Source organism: Durio zibethinus, chromosome 22 (assembly GCF_047325235.1).
Source record: "Durio zibethinus cultivar Kanyao isolate XHJ-2024 chromosome 22, ASM4732523v1, whole genome shotgun sequence".
Taxonomy (NCBI): Eukaryota; Viridiplantae; Streptophyta; class Magnoliopsida; order Malvales; family Malvaceae; genus Durio; species Durio zibethinus.
Genome location: NC_143183.1, coordinates 22726753 through 22752830, shown reverse-complemented (window position 1 = coordinate 22752830; position 26078 = coordinate 22726753). Strand labels below are relative to the sequence as shown.

At 31.7% G+C, this 26078-nt stretch overlaps 1 protein-coding gene and 2 pseudogenes across 15 annotated transcripts; all 3 read left to right on the top strand.

Annotated features, from left to right (window-relative positions):
• The first annotated feature begins 1004 nt into the window (after positions 1-1004).
• On the top strand, positions 1005-3321 carry LOC111307545 (uncharacterized; annotated as a pseudogene).
• Positions 3322-16328: 13007 nt separating this feature from the next.
• On the top strand, positions 16329-17906 carry LOC111307184 (uncharacterized; annotated as a pseudogene). Its single transcript, XR_016332004.1, has 2 exons — positions 16329-16810; positions 17222-17906. The product of XR_016332004.1 is annotated as an uncharacterized LOC111307184 (transcript).
• Positions 17907-20605: 2699 nt separating this feature from the next.
• On the top strand, positions 20606-25145 carry LOC111306986 (CBL-interacting serine/threonine-protein kinase 1-like). Of its 14 annotated transcripts, none has more exons than XR_016331964.1 (12): positions 20606-21083; positions 21428-21490; positions 22599-22670; positions 22750-22857; positions 23013-23093; positions 23169-23348; positions 23483-23644; positions 23734-23838; positions 23954-24070; positions 24361-24423; positions 24571-24663; positions 24746-25145. XR_016331964.1 is itself a non-coding variant. In XM_022905050.2 (12 exons), the coding sequence occupies exons 1-12, from the start codon at positions 20901-20903 to the stop codon at positions 24812-24814; spliced, it is 1278 nt and encodes a 425-aa protein (XP_022760785.1). In that variant the 5' UTR covers positions 20606-20900; the 3' UTR covers positions 24815-25145. The 14 variants fall into 14 exon arrangements, 6 of the variants coding, with proteins under 6 accessions (XP_022760785.1, XP_022760784.1, XP_089607727.1 ...); XR_016331961.1 differs by having other exon boundaries at positions 24490-24663; XR_016331962.1 differs by having other exon boundaries at positions 23432-23644.
• The last annotated feature ends 933 nt before the right edge of the window (positions 25146-26078 follow it).

The window sequence follows — 26078 nt, the reverse complement described above, 5'->3', positions numbered from 1 at the left end:
TAGAGATATTCAGCTCGGTTTGTGTTTGGTAAGAAAATTGTTCTGTTCGTTCGAGCTTAGTTCATTTAAATGATAAAATATTCATGTTTGATTTATATTTGATTCGTATTCGATTTAATTAAGTTAAACGAATTTGTTCATGAACTTTAAAGGAACATGTCCACGAACATATATAAACAAACATGTTCATTAATAATAAATAAACCATAATCAAATAAATTTAAACAAATAAATCTTAAACAAATTTAAATGAATCCAAATGAATATAAATAAATTTTAAAATAAGATTAAGATAAATGATAAAAATATAATTTTGTTAGTATTATTATAAATGATCAGCAAACAAATAATAGGCAAATAATAAACAAATGAGTTTTAAACAAATTTTAAATGAGCTTGTTTACGAATATAAATAAAATGAATAAACATCTGTTCATATTTGGTTTGTTTAATAAACGAATATAAAAATCTTGTTCACGATTATTTGTTAAGCTTAATAAATGAACACAATGAATAGAAACCGAACATAATCATGAATAGTTTATCGAAAATTATGTTCGTTTACATCTTTAACTCTGCCCTCTCCTATTCCTATTCCTATTCCTATTCCAATTCAAGGATTCAATCTTCCAACAACAACCAAAAATAAAAACAAAAATCCTGCCTTTCTAATGTTTCTCCAATAAAGGTGTCAACTTTCTCGTTTTCAAACTCCTTAGATATTAGGGTTTCTGTATCTTATTCCATTACCCAATGGCAACTATGCTTTCCAACCCCTTCTTTCCGGCTTGTTTTGGTGTTTTCATTTCTCGATTGCAGTCACGTAAAGTAATTTCTGAATAGATAAAAGTTATTTAGCTTCCTCAGGTTACTGCTTTAGTATTGGAATTTTATTCTTTTGAATTCTTGTGTGTGGCAAAAAGAAAAAAACTTCCACATTTCATATTTCACTAATGTAGTTTGCTGTGCTTCATTTGGTTTCTCATACATTGGTTATAATTTGGTTTCTCATCGTTAGGCCATGGCTGCGAAGAAAATTATAGCAATATGTCAGTCTGGTGGTGACTTTGTCGCCAATAGAGATGGTTCATTGTCCTATAATGGTGGTGATGCCTATGCTATAGACATTGATCAGCAACCCGGTTAAGCGATTTCAAGTCTGAAATAGCAGAAATGTTTAATTTTAGCTCTGATAACATGTCTATCAAGTACTTCCTCCCTGGAAATAAGAAGACCCTCATCACCATCTCCAAAGACAACGATTTGCAGCGCATGCTTAATTTTCTTGGTGACTCTGCCATCGTTGATATCTTCATCATGTCAGAGGAAGCTGCTGCTCATAACGTTTCTAACATGCCTGCTAGTAGGTAGTTACCCTTCAATCTTGATTATTTCTAGTTTTACCATAAAAGTTCAACCATTGCTGTCATTGTTACAGCTGCTTGATTGCGCAAGTCTAGCAGGACAACTGTCTTAGAAGTTGTGGTTCCAATGGTTTCTCCTGTCAATGCAGCTGTTGGGATGACCAATGCCATTGACGAAGTTGACATGGGCATGCTTAATGAAACTCCTTTAGACTGTATGCCCATTAATATTGTTGATGAGAAGCATCATAAAGCTGCACAGCAATGGAGAATACAATCACTGGCGTTGACCAAAGATTTAGTAGTTTTAGTGAATTCCGAGAAGCTTTGCATAAATACTCAATTGTGTAGGTATAAGAAAAACGACAGTCATCGTGTTACTGTTAAATGCAAACCTCAACACTGTCCCCGGAGGATATATGCATCAAGACTGTCCACGACCCAATTGATTTGCATCAAGAAAATGAACACAAAACATACAAGTGAGGGCACTGCCGTAAAAGCTATGAATCGGGCAACAAGGGGTTGGTGGGAAGTATTATAAAGGAAAATTTTAAAGTTTCCCCAAGCTACAAGCCAAAAGATATTGCTGATGATATCAGGCGAGAATATGAAATCCAACTGAATTATTCTCAGGCATGGCGTGCAAAAGAGATTGCTAGAGAACAGCTTCAAGGTTCCTATAAAGAGGCATATAATCTCTTACCTTTTTTCTGTGAGAAGATAAAGGAGACTAACCCTGGAAGTATTGTCACAAAAGATGAGTCAAGCTTCCATCGTCTATTCGTCTCATTTCGTGCCTCAATATCCGGTTTCCAGCATGGTTGTCAAAAACCTCTCATTTTTCTTGACAGTACTACTTTAAATTCTGAATACCGAGGAATCTTGTTGACTGCAACCGCTGCAGATGCCAAGGATGGTATTTTTGCCGTAGCTTTTTCTATAGTTGATGCTGAGAATGAGAACAATTGGACTTGGTTTTTAAGGGAACTGAAATCTGCAGTCTCTACATCTAGCCAGTTAACATTTGTTGCAGATTTTCAGAATGGTTTAAAGAGGGCATCGGCTGACGTATTTGATAAATGCCACCACAGCAATTGTTTACGTCATCTTGCTGAGAAGCTTAACAGAAATTTGAAGGGGCATTTTTCTCATGAGGCAAGACGGTTTATGATCAATGACTTTTACGCTGCCGCTCGTCCTCCAAGACTTGAGGGTTTCTAGTGTTCTGCTGAAACTATAAAAGGCATTTCACCTGAAGCTTACAACTGGGTCATTCAAAGTGAACCAGAGCACTGGGCAAATTCATTTTTTGGAGGAGCAAGGTATAACCAAATGACCTCAAACTTTGGGCAGCAGTTTTATAGTTGGGTATCAGAAGCACATGAGTTTCCTCTAACGCGGATGACTGATGTATTACGGGGTAAGATGGTGGAGTCAATCTAAAATCGTCGTGTAGGTTCCAGTCAATGATTGACAAAGTTAACTTCATGTAATGAGGAAAAGTTGCAGAAAGAAACTGCGATGGCGAGGTCACTTTAAGTATTACCCGCACGTGGTAACATATTTGAAGTTCATGGGGAATCTGTTGATGTTGTTAATATAGATCATTGGGTTTGCAGCTGCAAGGGCTGGCAACTTACTGGTTTGCCTTGCTGCCATGCTGTTGCTGCCTTTGAGTGCATCGGTAGAAGTCCTTATGACTATTGTTCCAGATACAGTATACTTCACAACTGAGAGTTTCAGCTTAACGTATGCCGCATCCATTCAACCTGTTTCGAATGTAGACAGACCAGTTCAGGATGAATCACCTGAGGCAGCTGTTACTGTAACTCCTCCCCCAACTAAACGTCCATCAGGTTGGCCATAGATGAAGCAGGCTGAATCAATAGACAGTATTAAACGGCAGCTCCAATGTAGCAAATGCAAGGGCCTTGGCCACAACAAGAAAACATGATAAGAATCCTAGTGTAGATGTTAGGACACTGTAAGTAGGCACCTACTCGTCATGGCTTTCCACCTATATAAGATTCAATAGTTTTGGTTGGCTATCTGGACTTGTTCTTTTTTGTGTGTCCTTTTGCTTTGCCACTACTAACACTCTATTTGACAGATTCTACTTTAATGTCTATCACTATCATCCAAGGCGTTTTCGATTGGAGATGTGTTAAAGTTCATAGCATGTGTTAAGATACACCCAAAAAATAGGGTCTTTTATAATGCTTATCTGCAGAAAGTTATATCAGAAAAAGGCTAATATGTGTTGTATCTATTTAACAAATAAATCTATAAATCTATAACTAAATTTAACAAATAAAATCGCCATCAATCTTTTTTAACTAAGTATGATTGGTCACATAATGAATCTATCCTTTTAAAGAGTTCCTAAACTTGACTAAGGGTCCCTAAAAGAATAAGTTTGAGTCCACTAACCAGAATAGGGTTCGAAAATTCAGTTACATATAGGGAAGATTATTACATCCTCACATGCCCATCTACAGGATGATAACATTTTATTTTAAATTTATATTAGGGCCTTGATTATAATGGTTTTAAGTTTTAATGTTTAAATATTGAAAATAATTCTTAAGATTCTCCATCAATCTAGTAAAACTCCTAAAAATATTTCTTCACCTCAAGAGTATTCAAAAATCTCATTTATTTTCTTGAAGAGGCTCCGTCATTGGAAAAAAAAGTTTAGTCATTTTTTTTATTTTGGTTTTTATTATTGAAAATATATCTACTTATTCTCCTATTTGGGCCAAATTAAAAATTTTTTATTTTTTATTTTTTTAAAATTTCTAAATTCTCTACCATTTGAGCCTATATAAAAATTCTTTTTTTTTATTTTTATCTTTGACAAGAAAATATTATGACAATTATTTCTCTTGAAGTTTAATTTAAATTCTTCCATTATTTGGGACAAATTTAAAGAAATTTCTCATCTAGAGATTTTTTATAAATTTACCATTTGAAATTTCTAAGAATCTCATCATTGAATAATTGTCAAATATTTGCAACCAAATTTTTTATATTTGAAAAAAAATACAATTACTTTTATTAAAATTTCATCTAGATTATTCCACCATTTGGGATAAATTTAGAGAAATTTCTCACCTAAAGATTTCTTAGAGAATTTACCATTTAAAATTTCTAAGAATCTCATCATTAAATAATTATCAAATATCTTTAACCAAAATTTTAAGTTATATTTTTATTTTTATTTTGGAAAAGATTTTTAAATAAAAGAACATGTAAATAAAACTATAAAAAATTATGAAATAAAAAAAAAAGAATGAGCAATATGTATAAACTGGATCTCGGGTCAAGCTTGTATGCGGATCTGGGGTCTTAGGAACATTCTTTCTTTTCCTAATTATTCTTCACCAGCCTATAGCTCCTCTCTACCTTCTCTACAAACAAACCAGATTCAAAACCCAGCAACTCAAAGTCTTAAACCTCGACGAACACTTGTCACTATTGCCGTCGACTGTCCCCTGTTGATTTGCAGATGGTGTTTGATTTTTACTTTTGGGTTGTTAATTGGTTGTATGGGCTATGTTTCTATTTTGGCAACTTTCAAGCTATGTTCAATGGCTATGTATGTTTGTGGCTAGAGATTCAGAATCTTGGTGCCAGCAGCTTCACATTCCTTCGCCTGTTGTCAATTTGTTTATATTTTTGGTATTTTTTTTTTTTTTATTTCGTTGCTGCTACCTTATTATTTCTATTTTATTTTCTACTATTATTTTCACACTTTTGATCACGTTGTTTTTGCTAGTTTTCACTTCTTATCTCATTTCTTGTTGGATGCTTTTTTTCTGCCTTTTCTACACGTTTTTTTTTTCTCACTGATTGCCTTTTCTTCCCTTTTGATACCTGTGTTTCTAATCTCTATGATCTCTCTCTGATTCCTGTATTCTGTAGGTGATCTCTATTTTTATCTTTGCTCTTTCCATGTTTTTTTATCTGTGATCTGTGTTTCTATGGGCGTATCTATTTATAGCATTATGATCAAAAGAACCATATACTTGAATAGAATTCAATTCCCTTTTAGTTTCAACTTCAGTCTTTAAATCCAATTTAAACTCTTCACACATATAGTTTCACACAAATTCACTCTGCTAGATTTTTTTTCTTTTTATTTTTTTAATTAACAGAAACCAGATTGAGTAGAACCATGGATAGATTAAGGTGACTGTAGCTGTCCCGCTTTGCACATTTCTTATGCAACAAGAATTGTGCAAACACGTAAACACCTCTCTTATCTAGATAGTTATCCCAGCACTTTTTTTTTGTTTTTTTTGTTTTTTTTGTTTTTTAATAATCAGACACCCAAACTTGCTAAATGACACAAAATTCCCCTAAGCAAAGGCTCACAACTTAGAAAAATAAATAAAACTCCTCTAAGTAGAGGCTCAATAACTTTGAAAAATAAATGCTCCTCTAAACAAAAGCTCAACAACTTTGAAAAATTAAATAAAGCTCCTCTAAATAAAGGCTCAATAACTTTGAAAAAATAATGGCTCCTCTAAACAAATGTTCAACAACTTTAGAAAATAAATCCTCATCTATATAGAGGCTCAACAACTTTGAAAAAATAAACACTCCTCTAAACAGAGGCTCAATGACTTTGAAAAAATAAATAAAGCTCCTCTGAACAGAAGCTTAACGATTTTTAAAAAATATATAAAGCTTCTCTAAACAGAGGCTCAACGAGTTTGAGAAAATAAATAAAGCTCATCTAATCAGAGGCTCAACAACTTTCAAAAAAATGAATAAAACCCATCGACAATCTTATCCAGAGAAGTTATAGATCATGTTGGAAACTCAAAGATTCACAATTTGATTTTGAAATTTAAAGGTTCGCAATTCAAAGATTCACAAGAATTTTCAAATTAACTAAAATTTTCATATTCACAAGAACCTCTGAGCTTCACAAGAATTCACCAAATTTTAATTCTCAAAATTTCAGTTTCACAAGAATTTAATTAGCAAAATTTCAGATTCACAAGATTTTTCAACTTCACAAGAATTCATATTCGCAAGATTTTAAGTTTCGCATTTGTGAAATTCTCATCTAAAATTTTAATTCAGGACGTATACAAATTGCAAGGCTCACATCCAACATTTAAAGATTTAAATTCTGGAGATTCACATTCGACAAATCTTAGAGTTTTATTTCTTAAAGATTCTTATTTAAGACTAAAAGATTCTCATTTGAAGATTTCTGAAAATTTTTCATTTAAGACTAAAAAATTCTCATTTGAGAATTCATAAATTTATCTTAAAAGACTTAATCCCAAGATTCAAAATTTTTTTTAGATGACTTTCAAACTTTTACCAAAGTCAAAATTTTGTATATAATGAATGTCATGATCAATGATGTAAATACTTTCTTAATGATGCAAATGCAACAATCTATATTCTCACAATGCCATATTCTCAACCATGATTCAAATGTTGACTGCATAATGCAAATGCTTAGCCAAATCAAAGTTTCAAATATTCTCCAAACAACAATGCAAATGTAATGCATGTAATACGAATGTCCATGTCATGAAATTCTAATTAATTGTGATAATATGATTCTCAAGACTCCATCATCTCTTATCTTTCTTTTTCAACTTCTTAGCACTAACCATTTAGAACAAATTCTTTCAATTGATACTTGATTGCAATTCACAGGCTTTTCAGCACTAGCAATTTCAAAATAAATTTCGTCTATTGATCCATAGTATTTTCACCATAATTTATAGGCTTTTTAGCACTAGCAACTTTAGAATAAATTTTATCCTTTGATCCATATTATTTTCATAAATTTTATCCTCTGATCCATATTATTTTCATCATTCAATCACAACTCACATATTATGTTGATCAATTCATTACCATATTCATCATTGTATATCATTCTAAAACATCTTTTTAAGTTTCTACCATCTCTTTATTTTTTGCCCCCTATCATCCTAGATTTTTTTTTTAAAAGAATACAAAAATCTTTATGAACATTATCATTTATTCATTATCATTTCAAATCATGACAAATATAATACAATCATACATTTTTTTATTCATTATAGGGAAGCAAGAATAAAAGAGCACAAGGTGAATTGAGAGAAAGGTAATCAATAAGGAGTGAGTCTAGTACAAAAACAAATGGGCAAAAGAACAAATTCAAAGCATATCACTAAAGATGGTATTGAATGGTGTAACAATGTCTAAACAATGAACACTTAGACAATTCTTAACATTAATCCAAAATTCTTTCTCAAAAACTCATTTAATTGACTTTCGAAATTATTTTGAGCTTATTGAACTTTATCCTAGCTTTGAGGGATCTTCATAGATCTTTAAACTTTCAACTATTTAAACTGTCTATTTAACTCTCAGCTTCAGATTTTTTCTACTCAAATCGTCTTTTCGAATTTTCAATTTAAGTATTCCATTTCTCTTTTTTTCATTTTTTCTTTTTTTCCTTTTTTTCATTTTTTATTTTTTTTATTTTTTTTTTATTTTTTTTTTCATTTTTTTTTATTTTTTTCATCTATTAGTAATATCTCTCACACTTCAATCTTTAGAGCAATATAACATGATTATGTTGTTCCATCATAAGTATGTCATAGCTTAACACATGATTATTCAATTCGAGCATTTACATTTGATTCAAATGGACTTTTGAAGATTATAATATAAGCCATGGTGAGGGGTTATAAAAGAAATAGATAAAATAGGCTCAAAACATATGTTTAAAGGGTTCAAAACCAAATGATCATTTCTCATCATTTGATACAACTTGGCATTTTACCCCATTTCACATCATTTCATTAATTATTACTTTTTCATTTATCTTATTCCTCACAAAAAGATTCTCATTACCTTACCTCGAATCATGTATGGCATTCATTTTTCTTTTTTCTTTTTTTTTCTTTTGTTTTACTTTTTTTCTTTTTTTTCTTCTATCTTTGAGACCTTTTGTGATCTTTTGGCTATTTTTTTTTAAAAAAATTATCTTTTAATGTAAAGGGTGATCTTTGGTCGAGGTTCTTTAAAAAAAATTATAATAGGCTCAAAATGGTAGCGATGAATAGTTTTTCAAATAGTAAAAGAAAAATGATCTTTTTTCATCTCAAATGTGACTACTTTTCTTGAAAATCATCTATTAAATAAAAATAAGCTCATGGATCTACATATCTTTAAAACATAAATATTTTATATCTATTAGTAGCTAGCTTCTTTTGCTCAAATAGTCTTTTCAGATCAATGTGAATGAGTTTTTAAAATTAAATCTCAAAATTATTGTTATCATTATCTAAACATTCATCATTGAGAATGAGAATAAAAAGACATATGACAAATAACAAAGCATGGAATAATGGCTGGATAAAAGCGAAAATATAATGAAATGCATTAACTTATCTTTTATTAAAATGATAACAAATGAAATCTTATTGCATGAATGAATTCCTAACATTACTTTGAAAGAAATCTTAAAAGGATAAGCAACTTTCAACTAGCCTTAACATCCTTCTCAAAATTATAATCCTATGCAATCAAGTTAAAGATTTTTATTGACATCTTATCCCCCTGATTCGTTGAAGCTCACTAAGCTTTTTCAGAATAAATTTTGCATTTTATGTTTGAAAGTAGGGCAGGCTTCAATAGAATGACCCATATTTTCATTATAATAATTGCACATCGTATTAGCATCATACCACTTTGGATAGGGTGGCTTCAATAGATCTAGAATAACTGAAGATACTAAGTTGTTCTTGATCAATTCTGGGAATAACTCAATGTAAGTCATGGAGATAGGATCAACATATGCTTTTTTTTAATTATCTTGAGATCTTCTTAAACCATTTGCTTGGTTGTTAGGCTTTGAAGCTAATATAGGTATTTGAAAAGTTGATTGGTAGGTTAGTGGGTAAACTAGTTATAGATATAATTGGTAAGACGCTTGCATAATACCATTAATTGTGGGATAGTAAATAAGATGAATTAAAGGTGGATAAAAAACATAGCTTTTGTATTGTTGCCAATCAAAGTTCACAGCTTGGGCTTTAGCTTATTTCTTTTTAGGCAACCCTCCTTTCTTGGTGGTTCACCTTCTTAGAGCTTTCCACTCTTAATGGTATTTTCAATAATTTTTCCTAAAATTACTATATCAGTAAAGTTTTTTGTTGCATTCTCTATCATCTTTTCATAATAAAAAGATTTCAAAATACTTACAAATAGCATTGTAGTCTTTTTCTTAGTCAAAAGTGGCTAAACTTGAGTAGTTACAACCCTCAACCTCTAGACATATTCATTGAATGACTCATTTATTTTTTTTTTCATATTCTGTAAAAACAGACGATCAGAAGCTAAGTTTATGATATATTGATACTAACTAATGAAGTCGCGGGCCATATCACTTTATGACTGAATGCGAGTCCTATCCAATTGGACATATTACCTAGCAACAGAGCCAATAAGACTGTCTTAAAATACATGTATCAATAGCTTCTCATATAAGTATGGGTAACTATCTTTCTACAATACATGATAATGTGGATATTTGGACATTTTATACTATCATATTTTTCCAACTTCAGAACCTTAAACTTTAGAGGAATAATCACATCTGGGACTAAACAGAGCCAGCAGCATCCACTGAACCATAAAAACCAATTCATTTCGCTGCTCACAGCCTTTCCTCTAACAAGTTTATCTTTTGTTCAGCTTTTGAGCATTTTAAAGCTTTCTTTTCCTTAAATATTAACTTTTTTTCTTTTTTAAATCATTCAAATTAAGGATTAGTATTGGTTCTACTACCTTCTCGGTAAAGACAGAATTTATATAATTTTGGTACTGCCTCAGATTTGAAGGTGATGGCATTCAAGGATATATGTACCTTATAAGATAGGTGAACCACCGTAGTGCTGGGTATTGTATGGATTGGCTTGATGTGGCTCAAAACTATAAGGATACAGAGGATCAATCACCTCTTGTGATGGATGTACTGGCTAGTACTTTTTTTTATTCTCTTCCCTTTATTTAACTTATTTAAGGCATCCAAAATCTTATTCAACTCTCTTTCTAGCTTTTTTTGTGCTTTCTTTATCTTTTCGAGATGATTGAAATTTTTTTGCTCCATTTGTCTAGTTCTAGCTCTTATATTGTATTGATAAATTGGGTTATTGCTTGGTGAAGTTATCCTTAAACCTTGAGTACCATAATTATATATTATTAAAAATGCTATGCTTTATGTTTGATGTTGATGCACGAATGGAATGTACATCTTCATGGATGAAATCTAATATGAAAATGATGCACATGTACAATGTTACATATGACAATGAAAATGATGCATGACATGGTAATGCAAATGCACAAAGTCAATCAAACAAAATAGTTAGATCATAAATTATTCTTTCTTAGGGCTACGAGTTACATCTATCAATAGGTAGGAATGGCTCTATCTGTGAGTTACATCTATCAATAGGTAGGAATGGCTCTATCTTAGGGCTGACCTCTTAAGGGTGAATTATATGTAGGGTTAGGTGATTTTGACCACTAATATTTCTTAAATTGTTCCTTACATCATCGTCCATCACAGACTAGTAAGGTAGTTTAATTCTCACCCATCATAGGCTACCAACGAAAAGGATTCAATTTGAGTGAGAGTATTTCACTAGCAATTGTAAAGACTATCATTTCACGAAAGCGTATGTACTTTACTCTTTTCTAAGAGGGACAGAGCCTGGATATAGAGCTCATATAATGTAAATGCATATGATAGTTGTATAAAGGAACATATAGGTTTCATGCTCCAAAAATAAAAAGATAAAAAAAGATAAAAACGTTAGTAAATAGATAACATAATCATTACAATTTAAAACCATTAGATTAAAGGATGTGATAAATTTGAAATGATATGGCTTGACTTTCTATAACGACTCCAGCGAAGTCGTCAAATTGTTTAACATATAGATCCATAAATCTATAACTAGACTTAACAAATTGAGTCACTACCAATCTTTTTTAACTAGGTGTGATTGGTCACCTAATGAATCTATCCTTTTAAGGAGCTCCTAAGTTTGACTAAGAGTCCCTAAAAGAATAGGTTCGGGTCTACTAACCAAAACAGAATTTGGTAGTTCAGTTATATACAGAAAAAGTTATAATACCCTCGCATACCCATCTATAAGATGGTATCATTTTATTTTAAATTTATCCTAAGATCTTGATTCTAATGATTTTAAGTTTTAATGTTTAAATATTAGAAATAATTCTTAAGATTCTTCATCAATCTGGTAGAACTCTTAAAAATATTTTCTCACATCAAAAGTATTCAAGAATCCCATTTGTTTTCTTGAAGAGGCTCCATCATTGAAAAAAAGTTTAGTTATTTTTTTTATTTTGGTTTTTATTATTGAAAACATATCTAATTATTTCACTATTTTGGTCAAATTAGAAATATTTCTTTTTTCTAATTTTTTTTAAAATTTTAAATTCTTCACCATTTGGGCCTATTTACAATTTTTTTTTTATTTTTTACCTTTGGCAAGAAAATATTATGACAATTATTTTTCTTGAAGTTTCATTTAAATTCTTCTACCATGTGAGATAAATTTAAAGAAATTTCTCACCTAGAGATTTCTTAGAATTTATCATTTGAAATTTCTAAGAATATTATCATTGGATAATTGTTAAATATTTGCAACCAAATTTTTTATATATGGAAAAGAATACAATTACTTTTATTAAAATTTCATCTAGAATATTTCATCATTTGGGACAAATTTAAAGAAATTTCTCACCTAGAGATTTCTTAGAGAATTTACCATTTGAAATTTCTAAGAATCTCATTCTTGAATAATTATCAAATATCTTCAACCAAAATTTTAAGTTATATTTTTATTTTTATTTTGAAAAAGATTTTTAAATAAAAGACCATGTAAATAAAACTATAAAAAATTATGAAATAAAAAAAGAATGAGCAACACGCACAAACTAGATCTCGGGTCAAGCTTGTATGCAGATCTGAGGTATCAAGAACATTCTTTCTTTTTCCAATTACTCTTCACCAGCCTATAGCCTCTATTTACCTTCTCTACAAACAAACTAGATTTAAAACCCAATAACTTAAAATCTTAGACCTCGACAAACACTTGTAATTGCTGCCGTCGGCTATCCCTTGTTGATTTACAGATGGTGTTTACTTTTTATGTTTGGGTTGTTAATTGGCTATGTGGGCTATGTTTTTGTTTTGGCAACTTTCGAGCTATGATCAGCAGCTATGTATGTTTGTGACCAAAGATTTAGAATCTTGGTGCCAGCAGCTTCACCTTCCTTCACTTGTTGTCAATTTATTTATATTTTTGGTTTTTTTTATTTCTTTTTATTTCGTTATTGTTGCCTTCTTATTTCTCTTCTATTTTTTACTATTATTTTCATGCTTCTGATCACGTTGTTTCTACCAATTTTCACTCGTCTCGTTTCCTATTGGATGCTTCTTTTTTACCTTTTTGCACATTCTTTTTTCATTTTTTTCTCGCTAATTGCCTTCTCTTCCCCCTTGATACCTTTGTTTCTAATCTTTGTGATCTCTTTCTGATTCTTGTATTCTGTGGGTGATCTCTGTTTCTGTCTTTGCTCTCTCCATATGTTTTGATTTTTTATCTGTGTTTCTATGGGAGCATCTATTTATAAGGTTCTGATAAAAAAAACCCTATACCCGATCAGAATTTAATTTTCTTTTAATTTTAACTTCAGTCTTTAAATCTAATTTAAACTCTTTACACACACAAATTCAATCTACCATATTTTTTTTTTTATTTTTTTAATTAATAGAAACTAGATTAAGTAGAAACCCAAACAGATAAAGGTGTCTACAGTACCATACAAGTGGTAACTATATTCTAGGTGCTAGTAATGATCATCAGAGGATGTTTCAATTGAGAATAGTTCCTATTAATTCCTAGTCAATACTGCATCTATTCTATAAACATATAGTTCCTGGTCCTAGTCAAAACCTGTTTCAATAAAATCTTTGCTACCCTATGCTCCCCATGATCATTTGCTTAGCAGTAGATGAATGAATGAATACTTCAGTGGAAACCAAAATATAGATAAACAAATAAAGCATGTACTTTTTTTTCTTTGCTAAAAAAAATTATACGACTTACAACTATTTTGTTGTTTTAACCTGCTGTCACTCATTAAATGTTCATTGAAAAGTTGATACTGGGCTACAAAGTGAACAGCTTGCCGTAGTTGCTTCCTCACCATTTAACATGAGATTGTGCGAAAGTTGAGGTCTTGATTTTAAACTTTACGCTATGTTTGGATAAATATTAATAAAGGAAAGAAAAGGAAAAGAAAAGAAAGTTTTTTTAAAAAAAATGAAAGGATACATATAACCCTTATTTGGATAATTAAAATTAATAAAAGAAAGAAAATGAAAAGAATTCTAACAACCATTATTTGGATAAAGAGTGAAAAAGAAAGTAAATAATTTATTATAATAATTTTTTTCTAATTATAACCTTTCATTGCCTTTTAGAGCGCTCTTAAACCATGATATATTTGCTATTTTGTCTAACCTCACAATTGTTGCTATATCAATTATTTTTAATAAAGTGAAATAGAAAGATATTTTACAAATATGCATTGATGAATTTTGAGCTAATTTGATATCTCCTAAATTTAAAAAATATATCTATTTATATTCAATCATTCATCAAAATTAAATCATAAAAAAATTATAAAAAATTTTTATATTGAAAGATATATATGAAACTTACTTGAAAAAAAAAAGATCGCTTTAAAAAAATTACAAGATGATTATGATCTATTTAGATTTTTTTGATTAAATTTTTGGTATTAATAAAAAAATGGACATAATAATTTTTTTTATAAAATTTTTTTTTTCAACTTTCCTTTCCCTAACTTTTCCTTCAAATTAGAGTATTAAAAAAATTAGATTTAAAAGTAAAATTAAAAGTTATTTAGTTTTCATTTTTTTTAATTAAATATTTATCCAAACAAGATAAATAAATTTTATTTTCTTTACTTTTTTTTATTTTACTTTCTTTTCTTTCATCTCCCTATTTAGTGTTAATCTCTTTGTTGTTTGTTCCAGTTTGAACGCGATTTGTTCTTCTGGTTTCCTTTTGTAACCGTGTAGCTGGTTTTCTTTATCCCTGCTTGATTGGATGATGATATAAAATTTCAATTTATCCAAAAAAGAAAGGATATTGGGCCAAAAAGAAGCACCGAAAGGCATGTTCCCTTCTGTTGTCATTCGTTTATTCTGACTATCATGATGTGATATGTTGAAGTTGCAGTAAAATGTGTATTGCTCTTATTGCTTACCGAGAAAAGGTGATTTTTGCTTGCATCTTAATTTACAGCTGCTATTTTAGATTAATTAATGAGTTGTCCTTTAAAAAACAGTATTAGCATCAGAGGGATGCATTTATTCCGGATGATTAGCAAGTCTGGCAACTGCCTCTTGTACTTAGCTCAAGTGGTAAGGTTGGGTTGGATTAGAGTAGAGATCCTAGGTTTGACTCACAGTACTCCCTCTTGTACCAAAAGAAAAATCGGACAACCGAAAAAAGTTGGAAAAGACCTACATTTCTCCTAGTTAAAATTTAGTATTTGGTTTTGTGTTTCTTATTTTCCATGCATTTTACCTGGGAACCAGGTGTACCTTTTGCGGAATTTGTTTCTTGTTGCTATGTATGGCACTATAATTCTTCTCATATATATGAATATGTGATTTCCATGATCTACAAGACTCATGCTAAGACAATTAATTCTCTGATTCATTGACCTGTGCAGGCATCCTCTCCAATTATTAACGAACTTAAGAATTTTATGCTATGATTTGGTGGTAATCTTCCTTGCTGAAATCAGTAGCGCATTCGGATTTCTTGGGGTGCTTTCACTACTTGTGTCATGACCTTTCATCACCATTCTAACCTGACAATCCAATGAGTGAGCACATGCGCTAATGAGTAACGACACATCATTCTCATGGAGCTTCATTGACTGCCTTCTATTTGCTTTTATTTGTAAAAATATGGGAGCAATAGTTATCTTTTCTTTTAATTTTGGTGTTGAGGTGAGCAGTGTTTAACTTGTTGATGTAACTTTCTTTGGTTGAATCGGGTTGTTATGTGCTTTAACTGAGATGTATTTGCCCCTATTGATTAATTTATAACACTTTCAATAATCTCCCGGATTGAAGCAACTTTTTTCATTAATGCTTGCTGTCTTGTTTCTTGTAGAGTCCCAGTAGAAACGAAAGGAAAGCGTATATTCTTACGTCATTACATTTATGTGTGCCAGACAGGTTTTGTTAGGGGACCAAAGTTTCCTGTCGCTGCCCTGCAGTTCCTTATATTTGTAACTTAAAATAAATTATATAATAATCAACATAATGGTTAAGGCAGGTTGTTTGCTTGTAACCCACTGCTCAGTTAAGTAAAGCAAAACTAGTGTTGTCTGGCTTTTCTGTGCTTTCTCTTCAGCTTAATCAACTGAACAAGTTTGGACAACAGACGGAAGAAGTCCAAGGTGAAATTTCCAATTTTTTACCCGACTACCCCTTCACTAGCGTTATGACTCGCGATGTAGGGTGGGTGATACTATAGTGCCTCCTAGATTTTGCAGTTTTCTTTAATCTCTCCGGCATCGGTGATACGACACGCACGAGTTTGGTTTACAGTTATTAGAGCTAGGAGCTGACACTTGGGATGTTGAAGGCGGCACCTGGCAACCTCAAAAGTGTCCGAGTTTGCCACGTTGCTGGACAGCTATCATTTTTCATCCCCGTCACCTCCTTCTCGTCCCTTAAAATTATACCCCGATATCTAGGGGCCAACATCGACTTGTTCCTACTACACTTCCTATCTTGAAAAGAAATTTTCCTTGATCCTTCGCTACCTAAAAGGAAAAGAAAAACAAAAAGCGAGGCTTCCTTCTTTCAGATAAATTGTTGAGATATAAGAAAAACACTTTGTGGATTTAATTTGTCGCTTTTCTTTTACCCATATTCATGGCTTCCAGGCGAGGTCCTCGATGGTTTTTCTTTCTGTTGGGGGTGTCAGCTGCACAAGTGTTGACCACATGCCATCCACAGAGAAGGAAGTGACAGACTTTTCCAAGTTAAAAGAGCAAGACCCAAGAAGCCACTTGTGAGCTGAAGAGCAACAGCCAACAAGCCGATGATGAGCTGAAAAGTAAGTCCCAACAAGCCAAGGTTATGGCATCAGAGGTGGGGAATGAGGCCAAGGAGTCCACAGAGTCTTGGACTGAGTGGGCTAAAGAGAAGATCTCTGAAGGGCTTGGATTCAAGCAAGAAGATGCCAAGGATTCTGTTAAGAAAACTTCTAATTCAGTGGCTGACACTGCTACAAAGACTAGGGACAAGGTCCAAGACATGGCCTCAGGTTAATTACTTATAATATTACAACCGATTTTTAAGACTATGTCTGTGTCTGTTGTAATGCACTGTTATTTGACATGTCTGCTTGATAGTTTCAGCACAACTAAGTCCTTAAAGCCTTAAACTTTACGAGGGCTGGAATTTTAGGTGTGGCATAATGCTCTCATTGGGTAGTATAAATGATTTGCTGTATGAAAAGTAACACTACTTGCCGCTTACTTTTTTTTTTTTTTCCTAATTTTGACTGCTGTAGCGTCTTTGATTATATAAAATCAAGCTATCAAACAAAGCAGTAAGTGCGAGTCCAACAGAAGTTTAACAAATTAATGCAACCGAAGTGGCAAGATGAATATTTTCAAAGCAGAGACTGCTTTCGATACATGTTATTTATGTTGGTTTAATTAACATTGGACAGGAACTGTTGAATACAGTGCAGCGAAGGCAAGGGACGTGAAAAATACAGCTAGCGAGAAGGCCACTGAGATGAAAAACGAAACGGTAGAGAAGGCCAGTGAATTAACAAATGCGGCAAAAGAAAAAGCTAACACCGCATCCAATGCAGCTAGAGAGGCTACAAACTCAGCCGAGGACAAAGTCAGTGACATGGTCGATACCTCAAACGAATTGAAAATGACGCCAAGGAAAGAGTGGCTCGGAAGGCGGAAGAAGCAAAGGAGGCAGCTGCAGAGAAAACGAAGATGCCATGGATGAAATCAAGAAGAAGAAAGCGCAGATAGAGGAGAACCTGAGCTGGGCTAACGAGAAAGCTAAAGAAGGGCATGATGCGGCCAAAAGCAAAGCCGAGAAAGCTAAAGGAGGCTATGATGCCGCCAAAACCAAAGCTGAAGAGACCTTAGAGTCTGCAAAGGACACCATTGCTTCAAGTTATGAGTCGGTAAAGCAGAAATCACAAGAAATCAAATATAATACATCAGGTCGAGGGCGTGATGCAGAGCTCTGAGTTGCCAATGGCTAAGGGGTTGCTTGTTTCGACGAGTTAGTGATTAAAGAGCTTGGCTGACTCGAGTGCTTTTCTTTCCCCTAGTTTGTTGTATAATTTCTTGATCACAGTACTTAAATGAATGATAATAATAGATGGTTCTCATAGATCCATATGCTATAACGCCATAACGTTTTTTTTTTTTTTCTCTCTCTATATTACAACACTGTATATTATTGGAAACAATTCGTAAACGGGTCAGAAAGTGACATATGTTAAACTATCATTAGGCCACGCCATACCAGTATAAGCATCCACCAACGCTAAACATAACCCATTTAATACTTGTTTTAGATTTCGCTCCAAATTAAACTAACATTAGGCCCATTTCTCTCTGGCGGGATGAGGGATTTTTAGCTTAGATCGGCATGAGTGAAGCCCAAAATCTTGCACGCCCAAGACAAACAAATTAACAGCTTCAGGCGGCTAATAGGAGTACTAAGGGTTATCAAGCGACAGCCAACACATAGGTGCCAAGTCGGTGTGGTCTTCAATTAAATTAAACTGACAATTTAAAATATATAACATGAAGGACATGATTGAATAAAATTTAAAATTTTAATAATTATTATATATAAATTTAATAAAATTAAAAAAATATAATTTATATTTTTTTATAATATATAATTTTTATATAAAATATAATATAATATATAAATTTTAATAATTTATATAATATGAATGCATGAATCATCAAATTTCATATAAAATATAATATAAATATATAAATTTTAATATTTTATAACATGAATATATATAAATCATCAAATTTATCTTGATGTGGGCTGTTAAAATCAGATGAATGTTTTGAAAGTAGGTATATATTGGCACTTGATTTTTTTTTTTTTTTACTCTACGTTTCTTCGGATGGATGAATATAGAAAAGAATTGTATATATCTTACGTGGAAAGGAATATGTGGTAAATTAATTACAGCTTGGCGATTGAGAATAAAGAAGTGACATGTCAAACCAATCTAAGGATAATTAGTGCGCGGCCTGCTTCATGGTGTATTTTGAGCCAAAAAGTTTGTTAGATGTGATCTCCAATGAAATCAACATGTATATATCTAGATGCTAGCTATCAACATGTATCTATTTTGAGCCAAGCTTAGTCCTTATTAATCATGCAGTAACATATACGTCAGGAATCCAAGTGAGCATGTGCTTTGCATGGCCCAAATGCTTGTTTTGGATGATCTGTTCTGTTGAGAACGTTTTTCTTTTTTTTTTATATATATTTAGTTTAATATTAACTTTGGTAATAGTATTAACAATATTATAATTGTTTGAGAGAGACTCGTAGTTAATAGTTTTGTCGGCATATATACCAATGTTGAATGATTGAGAGGAAAGTCTTCCACGTAACTAAGTTGCTTAATTAATTGTACAATCTCAATGAAATATTGATCAACATAATAATAATAATAATAACAATAATAATAAACAACTACACTTCACGCATTAAGACCTGCACTCTACCTTTTTGTTTTCTTTTCAAGTTTCTTCTTCACCAAAAAATCAATACCTTAAATATTAAGATTCGGAATCTAATTTCACTTCCTATTTCCACATCTTTAATTTCTTGTTAACTGAATGTATATGATGCGTGAGTTTTCTAGAGTATTTCATTCACTAAAAAACAAACCTTCCTTCTATCAAATCTCATATATCTGTTTAAAGATTTTGACCTTTAATTAAAAAAAAAAAAAAAACTAAACTAAACTACTATTACCAATATATAAAACATAAAACAAAAATAATATTGGATATATATAAATATATATACATATATGTTAACAAAGAAGTAATTGATTTAGGAGCATGCATGCATCCTAAGTTTGGATTTAGATATATAATCAAATTAACATATCCAATCAACTTAGACATGATAATTATTTAAATATGATATTGTTAAATATCAGTGCAATTGGTATGTATGGATATTGTTGATTATATTTTGTTTAGGTGATTCGTGTTTGCTATTTGTTGTATTTTTTTAATAATTGTTTTAACATTCCTAGTAATTATTATTTATTATGTGTTTATATTTAATATATTACTTATACAAATTTTATATATTATTAATTAATTAAATGATATTATTTTTTTAATAAATAAATTTTTTAAAAATATTAATTTTTTATATATTTATTTTAAAAATTAATATTTATTTATTTATTAATAAATAATATCATACATAAAATTTATATATTAACAATATATCAAATATAAAAAATTTATTTATTATATTACATGCCGGCGTCGAAGGGGAATGGAAAGTGGCTTGTTCTAACCCTTTTGTATTTGTACTTACACATAAAATAAAATTGTAACTATATTTTAATACATTAATTAATATAGATAATACTTAAAATATTATGGGTTTTGCTAACTTGTGTTTTAGGACATATTTGAAGTTAGCAAAATCCAAGCACTATTTAAGAAAAAAAATTCTGTATTTAATATTTTATTCTTATTAAATTTAATAATAAACAATATATCAATTACATATTTTTTTCTTATAAATATATCTTAATCAGTGTAACTCTATAGTACTGTTAAAGGGTATTGGGTAATATATTTCACAAAAAATAATGCTTTGTAGCCAAAGTTAATAAGAGGAGTATAATAACTAATTAATGAAAAGCCTAGTTATTAGGATTTCCTTTATTAGGGTTAGCAAGTAATACAAACTTGTACGTCAAAAGTTAATTAGAGGAAAATGGGATAAGGATGAGAGGTGGCGCGGGCTTGGCATGCTCGTGTATATATCCATTCAGGTTCAAACATCCAGAAGCAGGACAGTTTCAACGTTTGCTTCAGTCACAAAATATTTTTCCAGACGAACTCCTGTCCTGTTTGTTGTCTTGTCTTTCTATGCCAACCCCAACTAGTCCTAGTATTTATTTATGATCTGACAGGCTTTCGTATGAGAAATTAGGTATAGGGAGGGGTTAGAGATTGCGGAAAAGTCTTTTTGTGTATTGATATATCTCTTCTCTGAGAGAGGTGGTGGTTTTGGTTTAAGTTTTGCATCGCGTCTGAATCGGGACGAACGGAATTACTTTACATTCATAGAGATAGAATTAGTGAATGGGCAGAGAGGAGGAGAAGAAGAAAGGAATTTTGCAATTGGGGAATTACGAGTTAGGAAGGACTCTTGGAGAGGGAAATTTTGCCAAAGTTAAGTTGGCTAAGAACCTCCATTCCGGCCTCCTTTTCGCTGTTAAGATACTTGACAAGTCCAAACTCATTCAACTCAACATCACAGATCAGGTAATTAAGATTCCTCTTTTTCTTTTAAAAACTAATCTCTTAATTTCCTTTTTCTTCTTAATAACATCTAAAATTAAAACACAAGTCATCGTCAAGATATCCTTTTTATGTTCTGGGTTTTCTTCTCCTTTGCTGTTTTCATTCGTTTTCTGCTTCCTTTTCACTTTTTGGTTTTTCGTCAATGCTTGTAGCATGTGCACATGGAGATTATTACTGAGTCTGAATATTGTTGGCTTATCATGCCTTGTTTGCTTTCTCTTTTCTGATTTCTTTTTGGGATTCCCTCGTCTCTCCCGCTAAGCGTCATGATTAATTGACCATGGTCTTCTAAATCCAAATTGCAGATAAAGAGAGAAATCGCCACGTCGAAGCTGCTCAAACATCCTAACGTCGTTCGGTTACATGAGGTATGCCTGCCTTTCTTTACTATCATTCTCTCAACCATTGATGCTAATTAATTATCTCTGTTATAAGGAATTAAGGTTTGTTGTTCTTTTCATCCCAAATTCTGTACCTCTGTTTTTGTGTTCTAATTGAATTTTCAAATTTCCGCAATTTGTATCCTAAACAAATTCCACAAGTAACCGGAAATCTATCAACTCCGAATTTGTCGGCTTCAATGACGTGTCTTAACCACCATCAGCATGAATTCGTGCTCATAAAAAGTCTGATTATAAACTCCTCCAATGCCATGGCCTCAGCTGGCAACCAAATTTAACCAGTCATCACCACTCACCACTGGGATTTTTTTTTCTTTTAATTCTTTTCTTATCGAATTTTGCTGGTAAAATGAGGATCCAATCAAACTAAGCATCGTGTAAAGAAGTATTGCATCATGGTTTAATTTTGCACGTGGGATATAAATCTTTTTTTGTTTTTGGTCTGAAAGGGACTATAAATCTGGTATTATTATTATTATGAGAGGGAGACAACCTTTCTACTTCTGGCTAATATTGGTTCATCACGTTCAACAGTTGGACGATATTATTTAATCAGGTGGTTCCGAATAAGTTAAGGCTGACATTGAAATATTGTGCCTCTCATTTATCCCTCTAAATGCTATTTGTTTTTTTGATAATCACATTGCTACATGCAGACGGATCCAATGCTAGCTAGGTAGTGCAAATGGATGCTTCATGGCAGTTGTTTGGGCAAATAAATGGATTTATTGTGCTTGAAATTGCAGTGTATCTACTGATAACCAATTCAAACTACTTTTAACTACCTACTATTAGTTTCACTAAATTAAATCTTTCTCAAACTCCCAATGACTCTAGGACAGCTTTTTAGCTACAACTTCTGGGTTTATTCTTCACCGTCCTCTGTATCCTTGGGGAGTGAGACTTGAGATTAGCAAATTAATGATAATTCAAGTATGAAGAAGCTGTCAATGGTGATAATGATTTGAGTTGTGGCTTTTCGATGTGCATGTGTTTGCAACTTTGCACGTCTCTGGCTAAGTCAATATCATCTACTGAATTGCTCTAATGATGCCTTTGCTTAATAAACATGCAGATCTTGGCAAGCAAAACCAAGATTTACATGGTCCTAGAATACGCAACTGGAGGGGAATTGTTTGGCAGAATTGTAAGGGACTTGAATTTCTTGGGTTCCTTCTGCAATAATATTAAATTAGTTACATTGCTTAGCTGCTTTTGTATCACAGGCATCCAAAGGGAAGCTTTCAGAAGCTGAAGGAAGAAAATTCTTCCAGCAGTTAATTGATGGTGTTAGTTACTGTCATGACAAAGGTGTTTTCCACAGGGATCTTAAGGTCATTTCATCACCTCTAAACATCTTTTGATATGTTAAAGCCAAAAAAAAAATTGTCATAAATCATAACAATACATTACATGTTATATGAATTTGTCTTCCTTTTCTCTTCTTTCCATAATGTTAAGTTACTAAAATCTGTTCTCTACATTTCAGCTTGAAAATGTTCTTGTTGATGCAAAAGGGAACATAAAGATATCTGACTTTGGCCTCAGTGCATTGCCTGAACATTTTGGGGTAAGCTTCTCTTCTAAACTAGAAATTTATGAGAAAAGATTTTGTTCTATTTTTAAATTCATTTTGAAATACCAGGAGGATGGCTTACTGCATACAATATGTGGAAGTCCTAACTATGTTGCACCAGAGATTCTCGCTAATAGAGGGTATGATGGTGCCACCTCAGACATATGGTCTTGTGGTGTCATCTTATACGTAATTCTCACCGGATATCTCCCTTTTGATGATAGAAATCTTGCAGTTCTCTATCAGAAGGTATTTGAGGGCTACTTTCTGAAAAATTTTTAATCATTTTGTTCTTATCAACTCCAATGTCTAATTCTCTTGTGAGACTTAAGATTTTCAAAGGGGATACTCGGATTCCTAAGTGGTTATCATCTGGTGCTCAGAACATTATAAGAAGGATTCTTGATCCAAATCCTGATACCAGGATAACAATGGCAGGTATCAAAGATGATGAATGGTTCAAGCATGACTATATTCCTGCAGTACCTGATGATGAGGAAGAAGATATATACATTGATGATGAAGCCTTCTCAATGTATGAAGTGGTATGAGCACCCAAATATTTCTTTTTTTATCTTTGATGAGCTCTTTGAAAATTTTGAACATAACTGATAGAAGCATTATTTTGCTGTAGGCATATGATGGAACTAGAAGTTCAGAATCACCCACTCTCATTAATGCTTTTCAGTTGATAGGAATGTCCTCATGCCTAGATCTTTCTGGTTTCTTTGAGGAGGAGGTAAGTGCAAAACTAAGGTCTTCTTGTTAGTTTAAATTTTAATGTAGCATATAGTCCTATTTATCACCCCAATTCACAACATTTCCAGAATAGCTGATTGCAAAGTTATGCACAGGATGTCTCTGAAAGGAAGATCAGATTTACATCCAATCATTCGGCTAAAGATTTACTTGCAAGGATCCAAGATATCGTGACGGAGATGGGATTTCGAGTCCAAATGAGAAATGGGAGGGTTAGTACTTTATATAGTTGCTTAATGCAATACGCTTAAGTTTTTTCCAATACAAATTGAAAATGTTAGTATACCTTCATCTGTTGTGTATGCCAAAACACTCAAAGATGCCCGCCTTTGCTAGAAACATGCTTTCAGGAGATAAGATATGCTTGTATGCCTTCATCTTTTGTATGCGCCAATACACCAGCAGATACCTGCATTTGGTAGTAACATGCTTTTAGGAGATATGGTATGCTTCATAAGAATGGCAACATATAGTGCTAAACTTGTATGCTCCTTTGTTTTAGTTGAAAGCAACACAAGAACAGAGAGGCCAGAAATGTCTTGGCAGACTTTCAGTTGCAGCTGAGGTAATTCTTTTGTTAAATTTCAAAAAAATTTGTTGTCAATTTTGACTCAATGTTTGTTTTATGCAGTTTATCACTATACAACCAAACTCCAACCCCGTGTTGGTCCTTGTGAACCTGGACAGCAATTACTCCATTAACTAATTGAAGTCTTTGTAACCTTGTCAGGTGTTTGAGATAAGTCCGTCCTTGTACGTGGTTGAATTAAGAAAATCATATGGTGATTCTGAAGTATATAGACAGGTGCACTATTTCCCTCTTTCCTTCACTGAATCCAATTCTCTCATCTTATTCTCAGTTTTTAATTCAAATATGATACTTGCAGTTATGTACGAAGCTATCAAATGACTTAGGTGTTGCTCAGGGCCAAGAGCTGGTGTCCACAGAAGCTTGACAGACGAGTTCTTTGTTGTCTTAAGGAACATTAAAGGATCTCAAATCTCAGCCTGAGAGAGAACTTTAAATAGGTTATTTATGGTACAGATATAGTATTAGTTATGTAGACGATTTTTAAAAAAAATAAAAAATAAAAACTTTTGGGAGAAAGGGGGACTCAAATTAAAAGTATACACATAAGCACATATGTCTAAAGTGCAGATATGTTGAGGAAGCAGCAATTTAGCCGTTTATGTACTACAGCCAGTGCCTTCCGCATGTTCATATGTAGGGGAAATTTGTTTTATTAATTTATTGAATATAAAATCAAATTCTTTTTTTTTTTCTTATTTGGAAAAAGGAGTTTGAATTTACTCTTTTTTAAGTTTGGATATTACATTAATCACTGAGCCAAATGCTTAATCATTAAGCCAAGTGATGTTGTGCTAAACAACATTTACATTATACTTGGTAGAAATGAAGGAACATGGAAAGATAAAAAAAAAAAAAAAGAAGAGAGAGAAAAAGAAAGGAGAGGAAATGAAAGACAGTATATTTCTTTCATCGTGTTTGATATAAAGGATAAAATATAGATAAAAAGATAAAAAAATCAAGGGAAAGAGAGAGATTAGGTTTAAAATTGCAAATAAAATGACTAATTTAAATGACATAAGTGATATCTTTCTCCATTTAAAAAAAAATTAAATTTAAAAAAAATGTTCTAATTTACTCATTTTTCTTTATTTCGCTTATTTCCGTTCAATAACATAAAGTACACATAAAATTTTAGTTTAAAAGGGACAAGTCGAGTCAAGAGTTAATACATTGACCCATGACCAAGCCTTCCCCACTGGTGACTCACCGTTCTCCAACCGGTTCTCCCTTCCTCTCCTACATCCTTAGGAGTGAGTAGTTCGCCGGCCCAACCGATTTTATTAAAAAAAAAATCAATAACTAAATTAATTAACTTATATTCAATAAATAATTGAATCTATTAAAAATTTTAAATAATCAATTATAATTGAATCTATTAAAATTAATTCGATTAAAACGATTTAATTAAATAATTAAATTTTTTATTTTTATTATAAATAATTATTTAATTATAAATTTAATTTAATAAAACTCAAATTTAAATTTTATTTAAATTAAATCATTAATAATTTTAATAATATTTTTTAAAAAAAATTAAAATGAATATTTTTATTTTTTATCTTAATTTATTAAAAAATTAATTAATTTTACCTTTTCAATTATTAATTTTATAAATAAAAATTAATTAA